Here is a 16068-nt window from a genome sequence, read left to right on the forward strand (position 1 = left end):
AATTAAAAACCAATAAGTAAACAACAGGACACTAATCTGTCAAGACTCTAAGTATCACATTTACAGTTTATCATGACAATCTGTGAAAAGAAAAAGGAATGTTGGCAAAATAAACATGAGGAAACACTAAGGTCTCTCCCCATTGGACATTCCCACATGAGTACGCTTGAATTCAATGTAAAATATCACCAGGGAGAGGTTGGAACATCACCCAATGAGTGTCAGCATGATGTTTCAGCAGTAAAGCAGACAATGGAGTACGCACATAGATCATCCAATGGTCATAGCGCCTCTTCAGGGTATGTAGCACAGAGGCTTCATTGAGGTGAGTCAGCATTGCCACGTCTTCAATCATTTCAAACTTGGGAGGATTCATCTGCTGGATCGTATCCTCTTTGACACTCAGAATCTGCAAGGAGGAGAGAAGTCTTAGACATATGCCCCTATTTTTCCAATGCCTATTTATTTCCTCATGCATTGGGAAGAATATCCAGAGTGAAAAAAAAAATGATGCCTCTTTAGGGGATGGGTCCAGAAGAGATTAAATCAACATTTATGGAAGAATCCCATTTCCCCCTGCCAAATCCTTTTCTTTTCCTAAAGATGAAGTAAAATATTTTTGCTAGATCAAGATTTTCTGTCTTTCAGTGTTCTATTCTTGTAGGTCTTCGCTGACCCTGATGACTTCTGAGAGCATATGCATCATGATTTGTCCCCTCTATTAGCGTCCCAACATCTCTCTCAGGTTTAGAAGAAGGAATTTGTTATGGTGAACCGAGGCAGACCTCATTCTTTCAGACTTAATTCAAAACATATCTTCAAAGCCAGCATTGTAGTGCTGTGCATTAGGGTTTACTCGCTATGCCACAATGCCAGTCTACAAATAAATAATTTTTTAAAAAAGAAAGTCTTATAGAAAAGGTCTGGTGGTGATAAATCATTTCAGACTCTGAGAATATCTTTATGTTGACAAGTCTACATTCAGGAAAACAGGACACCCTTTTGTATTGTTTCTTTTCTCATGTACTTTTGAGACTGCTTACTTTATCTTTAATCTTAGACAGCTTAATTATTTATGTCCTGGGCATAGATATGATAATGTCATATCTGACTGGTAGCCTTTTCACCTTTCCGCACCTGGGGATTTGTATCTGTCTCTAAGTTAAGCAAGTTTTCTATTGCCTCTTTAAATATGCTTTCTACCCCTTTGGCATTTTGCAAGGCCCTCCTGAACCTTATATGTCAGATATTACTTGTTTAATGTTATCCTAATATTCTCATAAGCCTCATACATTACTCTCCATTCATTTTTCTTTGTTCTGCTCTGAGTGTATATTTTAAAATAGCTTATTTTTTAGCTCATTAATTCTTTCCTTTATTGATATATTCTGCTATGGATACCTTCTTTCATATTTTAAATATTGCTTAGTGTACTTTACAGCTCAAGAATTTGATTTTTTAAAAATTAGTTTCTGTTAAATTTGTCTGTTAGAGTATTAAATTATTTTTCTGTGTTCTCATGAAGTTTGTTGAGCTTCCTTAAAAATAGATGTTTTGGATTCTGCATTTTGAATTTGCATGTATCAGTTGCTATCTGACAGATTTCTAATACCTTACTTTGTTCATTATTTAATGAAAATTCTTGATGCTTATTAGCATATAATATCCTCTTTGCACTGAAGTATTAGGACAGTCATTGTAAATTGCCTTTGCTTGTCTCTGCCTCCCAGAAATTCTAAGCAGTCTATTTATTTTCTCTAAGTCTGGGTACACTTCTGCTACTTCAGCACTAGACAGCACCCTAAATCAAGGCATGCTGCAAGTCTACTGTTAGTGTGTTATTATTACTGTTTCAGCACTGGAGGGTGTCCCATCTCAGGTTTTTCTGAAATCCACAGTTGGTGTGCTGTTCAGAATGAATCTGGGACGTGTCTGAAAATGAATAGTCTATCTCTGTAAGCCTCTTCCTGGGCTTAGGTCAGGCCCAGATAACGCTGGATTGTAGCCAAGCACCATAGGATTCTATCTGGCTCTATTCCCTACTGTGGAGAGATCAGCCCCAGATTCTTATAAAAATGACTTTCCTTTTCTTCTCTCAAGTGGACAATTACTGTCACTGTGTTGCAACACCTGGAGTTGGGGAATAATGGGGTACATAGTCTGTAATCATCAATGCCACAAAGTCAGATTACATCTAGTGTCTACAACACTGAGGCCAGTGTACTCCAGGAGGAGGATCAAGGTCAACACTGCTATAGGCTGCCTGTTGCTGTGATACTCATTGTCCAAGGCCACTGTTACGAGCCACAGGTAGTGTTTGTTAGGATGTAAGTCCAACCTCCTGCTACCACAAGTCTGCACTGGGCACCAGGACAGATACATAGACTATTAATATGAACTGGCCTAGGAACAGTATTGGGTTCTATCAGCTTGGCAATGAGTTACAGACATAGTTCCATGTGTAGTTTTGTGCTTTATTCCCCAGTGGCTGGAGTCTTGTTCCTTGCTATCTGTCCAAGGCCACCCAGGCTGAACCTAAGTTACGTGGCAATTAAGTCTAGCAGCCACAGGGCCCTTCAGTTTCATGGTGTGTGCCAGGCCTATGCAGGCTGGTGGTAATATAGGACAAAACAAGCCCATTCCAGAGACAGACACACATCTGATAATTGGTTTCAAGCTTAAGGTCTGGGCTTAATTTTTCTCTCCCTCCCCTTGAACTGAGGGCATGAGATCTCTCCCTAAGCTGAACAGCTTGCAGCACAGGGAGAAGTGACACAGGCATCTCTCTTTCCTGTCTTTTCTAATTACTATAGTAATACCAGACACCATAGTCTCTCACCTGGCTTACTTTGCTCTTATAAAGGGCTTGATGTGTGAATTGCTCTTCAAATTATTGTTTCAGTGAAGAACTGATTGCTAGAGCATAATACTCAGCTGCTAACTTGCTCTACCTCTCCCTACTATACTCAATTCAGTAAATATATTTTTAAAAACCTATTGAAATGTACACTTTAAAGAGGTATACTATTTATTGTGCATACATTTTATTTCAATGGAATTGTTTTTAAATTCGTTTTATCAAGGGGCTGGTGCTGTGGCATAACGGGTAAGGCCACCACCTGCAGTGGCAGCATTCCATATGGGTGCCGATTCGCATTCCAGCTGCTTCACTTTGGATACAGCTCTCTGCTATGACCTGGGAAAGTGGTAGAAGATGGCTCAAGTGCTTGGGCCCCTGCACTCATGTGGGAAACCCGGAAGAAGCTCTTGGCTTCTGGGTTCAAATCTGCACAGCTTGGGGCATTGCGACCATCTGGTGAATTGAACCAGTGAATGGAAGCACACTCCCTCTGCCTCTGTCTCTATGTAACTCTGCCTTTCAATAAAATGAATAAATCTTTAAATAAATTAATTTTATCAAACAATTATAGAAAAGAGAAGAGAGACAATCAAATTTGCATTCTCTTTTCCAATAAACTATTGCTTCAAGGTTGGATGGCCCTCTGTTTTCTTAGTTTTTTTATTTTTTATTTTTTATTTAGGACATTCTGAATTTCTCCTTGCCTGCCTCTTTATGTCCCTGTTGAAAGGATCAAGTTCCTTCCTTTACTACATTAGTTGGCTATATGAAATATACCTAATTTTGGATTTTTTACATATAGAATTGACTGTCAAGAAGCTATATTAAAGCATTATAAGTGCTAGTTTGAGTGGTATCCAGACTTCTACAACTTAAAAGGCAATAATTTAGTTCTGAAGTTGTCCAAAATCAAATATAAGAAAATGAAAAAGACAACCATCCTTAATAACAATATATAGCTGCTATAGAATGTGGATTATTAAGGAGATAGAAATGGGGCAGAACTGGGATGAGTTCAGGAAAGTTAATATTGAAAGGGAAGCATCTGTAAAATTTGTAAGAAGATGTCAATGCAAATCAGAGTAGAAGAGGGGCCACATTCACACCAGGAGGCTGACAGGTAACACTAGGAACATAAGGTCAGTGATTTAGGCAAAGGTCGTGAGAATGAGATGTCTTCTCAATATTCACCTGATGCTTTGAATGCCCTGAGGACAAAAAGTAGAGGTTGTATTTGGAGACTATCATGGCTTCCCACTATGGATTCTTACAGTATATTTTACATACCAACCCTTGACCTGACTTTTAATTTCAGAAGTCATAGATGACTTTATAAGTCTCATATGTAAGACTTTCTCCAATCCCTTACAATATTTTTCCCTAGCATAAGACATGTCTAACCATTTCTCCCAGCTCTTAGCTTCTCCACTGTGCTACTTTTATTCACATTATACAACTCTTTGCTAATCTGACAAACGCGTGTTTCTTTTTTTTTTAACTTTTATTTAATGGATATAAATTTTCAAAGTACAGCTTATGGATTACAATGGCTTCCCCCCAAATAACTTCCCTCCAACCCACAACCCTCCCTTTTCCCGCTCCCTCCCCCCTTCCATTCACATCAAGATTCATTTTCAATTCTCTTTATATACAGAAGATCAGTTTAGCATACATTAAGTAAAGATTCCAACAGTTTGCTCCCACACAGAAACATAAAGTGAAAAATACTGTTTGAGTACTAGTTATAGCATTAAATCACAATGTACAGCACATTAAGGACAGAGATCCTACACCAGGAGTTAAGTAAACAGTGACTCCTGTTGTTGACTTAACAAATTGGCACTCTTGTTTATGGCATCAGTAATCACCCTAGGCTCCTGTCATGAGCTGCCAAGGCTATGGAAGCCCTTTGAGTTCACCAACTCTGATCATATTTAGACAAGGTCGTAGTCAAAGTGGAAGTTGTCTCCTCCCTTCAGAGAAAGGTACCTCCTTCTTTGATGACCTGTTCCTTTCACTGGAATCTCACTCACAGAGATCCTTCATGCAGGGTTTTTTTTTTTTTCCAGAGTGTTTTGGCTTTCCATGCCTGTAATACTCTCATGGGCTTTTCAGCCGAATCTTCATGCCTTACGGGCTGATTCTGAGGCCAGAGTGCTGTTTAGGACATCTGCCATTCTATGGGTCTGCTGTGTAGCTCACTTCCCATGTTGGATCATTCTCTCCCTTTTTTATTCTATCAGCTAGTATTAGCAGACACTAGTCTTGGTTATGTGCTCCCTTTGGCTCCTAGTCCTATCATTATGATCAATTGTGAACAGAAATTGATCACCTGGACTAGTGAGATGGCATTGGTACATGCCACCTTGATGGGATTGAATTGGAATCCCTGGTATGTTTCTAACTCTACCGTTTGAGGTAAGTCTGCTTGAGCATGTCCCGAATTGCACATCTCTTCCCTTTCTTACTCCCACTCTTATATTTAACAGCGATCACTTTTCAGTTAAGTTTCAACACTTGAGAATAACTGTGTATTGATTACAGTATTCAACCAAAAGTATTAAGTAGAACAAATAAACAAAAAAAAAATACTAAGGGGGATAACGTATTAAGTTGTCCATCAATAGTCAGGGCAAGGGCTGGATTTCCACGTGCAGAATCATGAAGCAAGACCCCTACCTTTCACCTTACACAAAAATCCACTCAACATGGATTAAAGACTTAAATCTATGACCCGACACCATCAAATTACTAGAGAGCATTGGAAAAACCCTGCAAGATATAGGTACGGGAAAAGACTTCTTGGAAAATACCCCAGAAGCACAGGCAGTCAAAGCCAAAATTAACATTTGGGATTGCATCAAATTGAGAAGTTTCTGTACTTCAAAAGAAACAGTCAGGAAAGTGAAGAGGCAACCAAGAGAATGGGAAAAAATATTTGCAAACTATGCAACAGATAAAGGGTTAATAACCAGAATCTACAAAGAAATCAAGAAACTCCACAACATCAAAACAAACAACCCACTCAAGAGATGGGCCAAGGACCTCAATAGACATTTTTCAAAAGAGGAAATCCAAAGGGCCAACAGACACATGAAAAAATGTTCAAGATCACTAGCAATCAGGGAAATGCAAATCAAAAGCACATTGAGGTTTCACCTCACCCTGGTTAGAATGGCTCACATTCAGAAATCTACCAACAATAGATGCTGGAGAGGATGTGGGGGAAAGGGACACTAACCCACTGTTGGTGGGAATGCAAACTGGTTAAGCCACTATGGAAGTCAGTCTGGAGATTCCTCAGAAACCTGAATATAACCCTACCATTCAACCCAGTCATCCCACTCCTTGGAATTTACCCAAAGGAAATTAAATTGGCAAACAAAAAAGCTGTCTGCACCTTAATAGCTAAGACCTGGAACCAACCCAAATGCCCATCAACAGTAGACTGGATAAAGAAATTATGGGACATGTACACTATAGAATACTATACAGCAGTCAAAAACAATGAAATCCGGTCATTTGCAACAAGATGGAGGAATTTGGAAAACATCATGCTGAGTGAATTAAGCCAGTCCCAAAGGGACAAATATCATATGTTCTCCCTGATCAGCGACAACTAACTGAGCACCGAAAGGGAAACTTGTTGAAATGAAATTGACACTATGAGAAACAGTGACTTGATCAGCTCTTGTCCTGACTGTTGATGAACAATGTAATACTTTATCCATTTTAGTTTTTTTTTTGTTCTAGTAGTATTGGTTGAACTCTGTAATTAACACACAATTATTGTTAGGTGTTTAAATTTTAACTGAAAAGTGATCCCTGTTAGGAATCTGGAAAGCATTATGCTGAACGAAATAAGCCAGTCCCAAAGGGTCAAATACCATATGTTCTCCCTGATCAGTGACAACTAACTGAGCACCAAAAAGGAAACCTGTTAAAGTGAAATGAACACTATGACAAACGTGTGTTTCTTCATAGTTCATTATTCATTCAAAGAGTACCTATAAGAAAAGAAGAATTTGAAAGACTGAGGAAAGAAGTGGAAATGGTTGAGTTCCAGAGTCAATGATCTCTGCCACTGGTAATAATTTTACTCTGATTTATTTAGTGTTCTTCATTAAACATATCATCAAGATACATGGAGGAACTTCCTAAAGATAAATGTCTCCAGAGTGCCTCCGTGTCATTCCTATCCCAGGTATTTAATAAAAATATCAGAGTAAGGAGATACTTACTGATAAATTGATAGCATAAACATCTCTAGGATGAATAAAGATTCCTTTACCTTTCCATCTGCAGTCTCAACCATTATTGTCCCATCATCTTCACTCCCTTTAATCTCAGCTTCAATGTAAGCTTTTGTGCCATCATGAACCCAGCATTTCTTCTCCCCTGTAGAGTAAAAATAATTATTTGTAATTACAGTATTTATAGAAATATAGATTGGATACTTTTAAACTGATATATACAATATTGTTAATGCTTAGTTTGCTTCTTGACATGGAGTCACGGATATAGGAAACTGTAGTTAGACAAAAGCATGAATGCTCACTCTCAAGTTATACTCACACATTTTCCATAGGAAGAAGAAATATCTCAGCAAGCTGACACCTTGGGGCATCAAACACCTATCAGCACCAACTAAATCCTTCTACATCCCTCCCAACTCCATAACTTAACTTTGACTCCAGACGCCTGGTGGTTACCCTGGTGTCAGACATCCTTCCCAGTTCCCCTTCAAAACCATCACTCAAAAAGTCTGGTTACAACTAACTGATAATCTAGCCTAGTCATCATTTCCTGCGGGGTTTCTTTAGACCTTAGCTTTAATCTATGAAAGAAAATCTGTTAAGATAATTGTGTGATAGAATTAGAGAGGGAATGAGGACTGGGAAAAAAGGGTTATTATTATCATACTGACTCATTTTATTTCTCCTCATATATGTCATATATGGCTTTTATACACTTCAGCCTCTTCACTCCAATGGCTCATCCTTAAAGCAGCCTTCCATAAGGTGATCAGTCAACAGGAAGTTTCTAACTAAAATGAGCTAGAATTCTTGTGTGCATCTGAGGTAGCTGCACTTGATTTAACTTCACTACTTCTTGAGTTCTCTCCCACTCAAGGCCAAAAATGAAGATTCTGTGTGTGTGTGTGTGTGTGTGTGTGTGTGTGAGCAGAAGCTCGTAGAACTCTCTAGATCATAACTGCTCAGATATATTGGGGGAAGGGTGAACAAAGAATGTGTATCTGGAAGAAAGAAAAATACTAGCCTATGGCCAGGGGAGACCCAGCTGAAAATGCCACAATAACCATAGCCCTGACAGGGAGAACCAACCCAGTCACCGCCACCACCTCTAGTGTCTGAATCACAAAAGCTAGAGAGGCATCCTTGCTGCTATAGGACAGCTGGCCTTCTGCAGCTATTTCTCCCAGGGGTGAGCATTAAGACTGAGGAAGGAGTACATACACAGGAGGGGAATTGGGGCACCATTTGCTTCTTATTCCACTAAACTTATTTCTGCAAAGCTTTGTATTGCTCACTAAGTTTCTTGCTATCACAATCTACGACAGGTTGCCTTCTCCAGCTCCCTAATTACAAATAATTAACCACTAAAACTGCTTGACAAGAGAATTGTATATTCCCATCAAATTGATTGTATTTTCTTCCTACTTGACGAATGTGTTTCAAATACTGGCTTTCCATTATATGTATTATTTTGTTCCATTTTTGCAAAAACTTATTTTGCTTTGTGCTGTGTCTCTGAAAATATACTTGATTTTGAAAAGCAACCGTTTAATATGTATTTCATGTGTGTATGTTTAGAGTAAATATTCTGCATTTTAAACCAAATGTTATGACTTGAAACAATTTTGATCACCTGGCACAGTCTCTCATTCTCCCACCCTCCCACCCTCATTCCCTCTTTCTCTTACACACACACACACACACACACACACACATTCTTTTTTTAAGAAAAGAATCTAGGAAGAGAGATAAAGAGACTTGCCCCTAGTCACATAGCTAATTAGTGCCAGTCATTAGAATAATGACTGTAGATATTAGATCACCCATCTCTTAAATCAGTGCTCCTCCATCATGCTGTGCTCCCTCTTAGCATGTGCTTAGTTTTTATTCCTTCACCTCTTCAAGGAGCAGCATCAGCACGTGCCTAACAATGAACTCTTTCATCAACCCTGGAAACAGTGAGAAAGAAGACATGTCCGAAACTCCTTCCCTGCTGAGACTCAGTCCCTGTCGAACACGTTTTAAATGAAGTAAATAGGAGTGGGTGTTTTCTGCAGGGTTTAAATGGCTGCTTAGAATATCTGTTTCCCATATTGCAGTGCCTGGTTCAAGTCTGGCTCCTCCATTTCTGATCCAGCTTCCCGATAATGTGCATCCTGGGAGGAAGCAGGTGATGGATCGTGTACAAGACTGGCGTCAGCCTGGCCCAGCCCTGTCTGTTGCAGGCATTTGGGGAGTGAACCAGCAGATGGAAGATTTCTCTCTCTCAGTCTCTGCCTTTCAAATAAAATGAAAATAAATAAATTTTTAAGTAAATAAATAAGCTCAGTCAACTTTTAATTCCTTGTGTTCATCAATAATGCAGAGCTGAAATTGCAAATAGGATTGGATTTGTCTGGTAACCTGGATTTTAGTAGTGGCTTCCATAGTAAAGGGATGTAAAACAATCAACTTGCCTGCAGTTTTAGATTTCACATCTATAAATTGAGATTTTTACCTATATGACTTCATATATTTAGATGTTGAATTGTATTATCTAATATAGATATAACATGGATTTACTGGAGAAAATTTCAAAAGTAAAAATGTATAAAGAAAAATAATTTTAAATGATTTATAATCAAACAACACAGAGATAACTACTATTATCAATTTAAAGCATTTCTTGGGAGGTGTATTATATAATATTGATCAAAATAAGAGACATATTATCATCAGTTTTATAGTTATTTAAAGAATATTGTTTACCTGTCTTGAGAAAAAAAAAACACATTTAGATTGGGAATAGTGTTTGGTCATAATCTCCTCCATGAAACCCTGGAATTCTGGTTTTTTCTCTAGGTATCATAAATTATGTTTCCTTTTTTATGCTGACGTCTCATTTGATCCTTATAGCAATAGAGGAAGGTAGGGCAAGTATTATCATTCCCATATGACAAGTAAGGAAGCTGAAGTTCAATAATGTGAAATGAATTTCTCTAATTTCACAGCCAGACAGGGACAGGGAGAAGGAGTTGAATCTGAAGTTAGCTGCCAAATACTTATTATCACATTTCTCCCACTTGACCTGAGTTCAACACAGCAAACTTCATTGTCTACGAGCCCTGGAGTATGCAAAACTTCTGCTGACCCTTGTCTTTTTGTTGAAAGCACATTTGTAGGAGGAAGGAGTGCTTGGCCCAAAAAAATTAATTAAAATTATGTGTATTGTTATTTTTTACTAATTATTTACAATGCTGATTCTACTAATGTATTTCGAATTATCTCTAAAGCTTTGGCCCGATTTTGCCTTTTTTCCTGGCAACACTATCATCTTGTCCTTAGCTGGTTAATTACCTATGATAAGCTTCTACATGGGTAGTTCTGGCCTCAGGGACAGTTCTGTTATTGTATTTGATTTAACGGATTATAATTAGCTACTCTCAAATCCAATAACAGTAATGAACTCCAATGACTAGAAACTGGGAACTGATCCAGGACTGGTCTGTGATGGAAATATAATGTCCTACATAACTGGCTTGAATTATCATTGGTCATATTAAAGTCCAATGTTGACCAATTCTGAATATAAGAACAATATTAACTCACTTTTTACATTACGCTGTTGAATAGTTTTGGAATTAAGACATGTCAGTGGCTTGTTATTAGATCAAACAGTGAATCTGACTTCTTATTCTCCAATTAGCTGAAATTCAGAAGATGATCACATAGTCCAAACACTTAAAATAGGTAGGGAGGAGCATTTATTTAGAGATTTTAGTCTTGGTCTCGAGGCAAAATCCTTATTAACCTTTGGCCTTGCCTGTTACTGCCAAAAATCATGAATCAGGCTGAGTAGGTGTCCTAGTTATCTCTCCTTTATTGCTGCTTGAGCAACCCTGCTGACCAAGAAGATCACCACAAGGCAAAGTTCACATTTCAGAAAATTCTGGACAGAATCAGAGACAGCTTCTACTTCTCCAGACTTCCCAGAGTCTTTGCTTTTTTCTTCCTCACAAGGTAAAAACCCCCAACTCCAGTCCAGGTCAGAATTTATTCTGCAGTATTTATTCACTGACAATTCAAAGGTTTCTGAGGAAGTGTTTTTCCTGACCAGTCCTGAGGTTATCAGGATTAAAGAGAATTCACGTCTTGTACCCAATGAATAAGGGCCCATGTCTGCACTGTCTCCCTGCTACCCTCTTTTTCCTTGTAAATGTCCATTCATCCCCTGGACATCACGATTTCTTTAGTTGCTAAGAGCTGGAGATTCAAAGAGAATGATTACATGATTATATCCTAGCAAATAAGCTGAGCTCCAGAATGGGTGGTTCCTCCCAATCACACAGCCTAGCTGCCATCTTGACAAGGTAAAATAAAATGCAGCCAGCAGTCACTCCAAGACTTACCACCAAAGGCTACGGCCTGTAGCAGAGGAAGCTCAGCCTCACTTCTTCTGAGGAAAGCTGCAGCTTCTCCAAGCTCTGACAGGTCCATCCTTCTTCAGATGATTCACCCTAAAAGGGTTAGGCCTAAAAGGGAGCCAAAAGGATTTACTCTGCAAAAGATAGGAAGAAAAAAGAAAAAACAAACAAACAAACAAAAGGAAATGAGGCATCGGGCTCTATAATGGAATAATAGAATTCTCTATAATAGAATAAAAAGTCTACTTTGTTTAAGTTATTTGTACCTCTTCTTTCTCTCTGCCATGTCCCAAATTTATAACAAAAAGGCCCAAAACATCAAAGCCCAGCAGGGCCAACTTTTCCTGTAGATATAGAAGGCACAATGGCTAGGGCATACAATCCTTTTAGGGGACCCATGAAATGTTTTAATTTCTTTTTTTAAAAAGGAGTTTAACAGAATATTCTTTTTGCAGCAAAATTTATCATAAGAAAAACATGTACATAATATTAATGACCTTTAATAATGAATACATCCTGGATTATACTCATATTTCTGCTTGTACTAGTGTAATTATAAAATATAATATGTAATATTTTTGTGGAAAAATCACCCAAAGACAAAAGTATAGCCAGTAAAAGTCTTATTGCAACCCTGAGCGTTGCATTCTGGCCTTGCAGTTGGTAGAATGGGCCAGACTAAGAAATGTCAAGTGGTAGACACTTGCTCCCTTGACAGGAGTTGAAAGGGGCTCAGAGGTATCTAACTGCAACCAGGTAGACAGAGCATGACTGCCAGAAGATAGTGACAAATGGGGAGAAGTTGTTCAGATAAATGTTCAGCATTAGAGAATATAGGAGCAAAAAGGTTAGTATCCTGGCAGAGATGAGGTCTGTGAGCTGATTTATAAAAAATACATGCAGACAAGTATTTAGGAAAACTGGTTGAGAGCAAGAGTGGGGAGGTCAGGCTGGAAGTGGGAGGCAAGTTGTGGGGTAGGGAAGGCAATGGAGTAGATGTGAGTAAATGAGTTAATTGACTCATGAAAGGAAAGTATAAGTCTTGGAGGAACAGAATTGGTGAAAAAATTATCAAGGATACATTCATTGAACATGTACTAAATACTAAATACTTTACATAGTTAATCTTTAATTTTCATATGTTTAACAGCAATGAAAAAAAGAAGTAAACTGAATCATCATGATCCAAAGTGAGAAACTATTACATTCAAACATAAAATCTTCCTCTCCACTCAAGCATGCCAGGCAAGTATTATTAGTTCTGTTTACAAGTGAGAAGGGAGGAAAAATTTGGAACGTTTGCTTAGCCCGTTGTCACATTTGAGGAATGCTCAGCACCATGGTGTAGCTTCCTTGATATGAATGGGAATTACTTTATCTCACACACTGGTAACAATGAACAGAACCAATAAACTAATGTACCTGACTGTAGTTAATCTACTCCTTTTTTTTTTTTTCTCATGAGTTGGTACTATGATACCCTTCCTGGGATGTAGTTTAAAAGAGTTTGGTTTAAAGTAAAGACTAGTGGTACATCCACGAGTTAGTTTTCTCTCTCCCAGAAAATAGACATGGGGTATGTAGGAAATCAGCCAACCTTTGCAGGTACAGTTCCTTCACGTGTGCAAGGCAAACAGATAATATAGGAGAATATCTCCCTGAGTGGAGAAAAGAATGCTCTATGTATTAATGACTTATAATGAGGAAAGAAATGATATAAGTAAAGTTCCAGAGATGGGATTGAAGGTGGCATTTCTCAGGGGAAAAAGACATAGTTGACCTTTCTGTGAGTTAGTATTCACATTTAAGACTTGTAAGAATTACAATAACACTACTAATAACATTACTAGATATTTTAATAGAGCAATGCAAAGCTCTGAAAGTTTGGCTGAGAAGTTTTGAGCCAGATGATAGAAAATATAGACTATTTGGGCAAGAGCCTGGAGAAAGGATTATTTTAGGGAAATGTCTGTGCAGAATATTCTAGGTGGATTGGGAAAGGTTGAAGATGCAGCCAGGAAAACACTTCGTGGGTACATATTTTTGAGAGAATTGCACTCTATAGTCCTCTATGTGTGACTTCCTGGTGGTTCGCATTCAGGAGACAGTAGAGCTTTGGAAGTATATTTGGGATATCAAAGATATCCATAGATGTATGTAAGTGTGTGGGTTTCCCGGAAAGATACCTAAGAAAACGATATCTGTCTGGGAAGTGGAAACAGGAGATCTGTGGGGAACTACCTTTCATTTCATTCCATTCTAGTCTCGTTTAACACATGGCAAGTGCTTATACTTTCATAATCAACAGGTTTTTCAAAAGTAGTTCTTATTATAACATGCAGGGATAAAAAGATCACATCAAGACATAAAAAACACATCTGTGTAAATCTCCTTCCAAGTCTGGAACATTTAGCATATTTAAAAGCTTATAAGAAACAGAATATGTAGCAGCTGGCACTAGACTGGAAGTAGGAATCTGTGTGTGCTAAGAATAGGGAGGGCCTGGCAACCATTTGGTGTTGGATAATGGAGGCCAAGAGAATGATTCATCTGAACAAGGATCAGCATCGTCCTTCCTCTTTGCCATCCTCTAGTACCCACTAACATCCTAATGTCCCACTGAACTTCGAGTCCCTTTAGGTTCAATTCCAAACACATGGCTTTAAAATTTCATTCATAGAATAACTCATTATTTTTCACTGCCTGGTCATATCAGTACCTTAAAATGGAAAAATGAAAGAGCCTAAACACCTAAAACAAGTAAACATACCAAACTTGTCAGCAAAATAAACAGGAGAGCATACTTCACTCATGATAGACAAACACAGATGAATATAAGACGAAAGATATTTCTGTTAGAAGGAAACATTTTTTTTTTTTGACAGGCAGAGTGGACAGTGAGAAAGAGAGACAGAGAGAAAGGTCTTCCTTTGCCGTTGGTTCACCCTCCAATGGCCACCGCTGCCGGCGCGCTGCAGCCGGCGCACCGCGCTGATCCGATGGCAGGAGCCAGGAGCCAAGTGCTTTTCCTGGTCTCCCATGGGGTGCAGGGCCCAAGCACCTGGGCCATCCTCCACTGCACTCCCGGGCCACAGCAGAGAGCTGGCCTGGAAGAGGGGCAACCAGGACAGAATCCGGCGCCCCAACCGGGACTAGAACCCGGTGTGCCGGCGCCGCTAGGCGGAGGATTAGCCTAGTGAGCCGCGGCGCCGGCCCAGTTTGGTATAGTTTTACCATTGTAAACTTTCATTTGTTATTGCACATGTTTAAATGGTTGAAGCAGTACAAGGGTGTTGATAAGTTGCTGTGTGTTCACCACTTCTAGCTGGAGCTTAGTGTAGAACATCCTAGAACATCCTAGAGCTTGAGTTATCAATACATAGAGAAATGATTACATTCTGGGAATCATATAGTTATTCCCATAAGTATATTGATCATATGATATATCACCCAAACTTAGATATATTTTTTCACACTGGGACACTTGTGAAAGTTACAAGGGTTGCTATTAACAAAAGACAATCTGAGATACCCCCAAGCAAGTAAGCATATATGGTTTAACTAATCATAGGAGAATTAGTGGCTGGGACCCTACACTGTGAGGACACCTTTTCCATAACTAAAAAGTTTGGATTACTTGTTTCCACTATTCACAGACCACTTAGATAACACCAATACTATAAGAATGTTGAATTCATAAAGAAGCATTAAGTAACCATGTATTAATCACACTGACAACTAATTCTGTTGGCAATTCAGACAAATAACTCATTCTGTTTGGCTTACACTTCTTTTCTTAGGGACTGAGTAACATATATCTACCATGCTTTAGTTTGCATTGATATGATTCAATTTCTAGATGTATTTCAATTATGTATAGCAAGGAAAAGACAGAATGGGAAATCCTTAGGTGGAAGGGAGAGTTGATGTATGCGCTTTTCACTTTGGCCTGAAAAGAATCATGTTGTTCAAAATCTGACTACTTTTCATGAGAAATAATCTAATGCTTTCCAGCTGAGACATGACTTTAGTATGGAGACCAATTATCCATTTTTGTCCAAGAACATAGGTGTTTTCCAGGACATGGGACTTGCAGTGAGAGAACTGAGAAATTTCTGGTCAAACTGGTCCAAGAATATAATCTCTATTTTGGAAATCAGTTATTTTTATGTTGCTTATATTTTTATGGTTTATCTTCCTCTTCTTCCCCAGATATTTTGTAAACATCTTTTTGAAAAAATGTGTATTTATTCTGTCATCTGGTGTGGGTGTATATATATATATATACACACACATATATATATACACATATACATATGTCATCTGTATACGTGTGTGTGTGTATACATAAACACACTTATTTTTACTTGGAAATTTCATTCCTAGGAATTTTTTTTTTAATCTGGTATATATTTACTGTCCATCTGTAATTGCCTGTGCTAGGCCTACATGGTACAAGAATGAGAAAAACATACACATTCCTTTCCTTCTTAGAATAAGGAATTTAGGTTGAGGATAATTCAATTATGGCTACCTGGCCCTACCTAGC

The 16068-nt window shown here is 38.4% G+C and overlaps 1 protein-coding gene across 1 annotated transcript in view; it reads right to left on the reverse strand.

The window, feature by feature from the left end:
- MYH15 (myosin heavy chain 15) overlaps positions 1-11655 on the reverse strand; it is a 221029-nt gene extending 209374 nt beyond the window's left edge. Inside the window, exons 1-3 of the mRNA XM_070072033.1 lie at positions 11505-11655; positions 7152-7258; positions 266-409 (exon numbers count right to left, since the gene is read on the reverse strand). Coding sequence (XP_069928134.1) covers positions 266-409; positions 7152-7258; positions 11505-11592 — 339 coding nt within the window. The 5' untranslated portion in view covers positions 11593-11655. The remainder of the gene's footprint in view (positions 1-265; positions 410-7151; positions 7259-11504) is intronic.
- Positions 11656-16068: the final 4413 nt, after the last annotated feature.

The sequence above is a fragment of the Oryctolagus cuniculus genome, chromosome 4 (genome assembly GCF_964237555.1).
Source record: "Oryctolagus cuniculus chromosome 4, mOryCun1.1, whole genome shotgun sequence".
NCBI classification, from domain to species: domain Eukaryota; kingdom Metazoa; phylum Chordata; class Mammalia; order Lagomorpha; family Leporidae; genus Oryctolagus; species Oryctolagus cuniculus.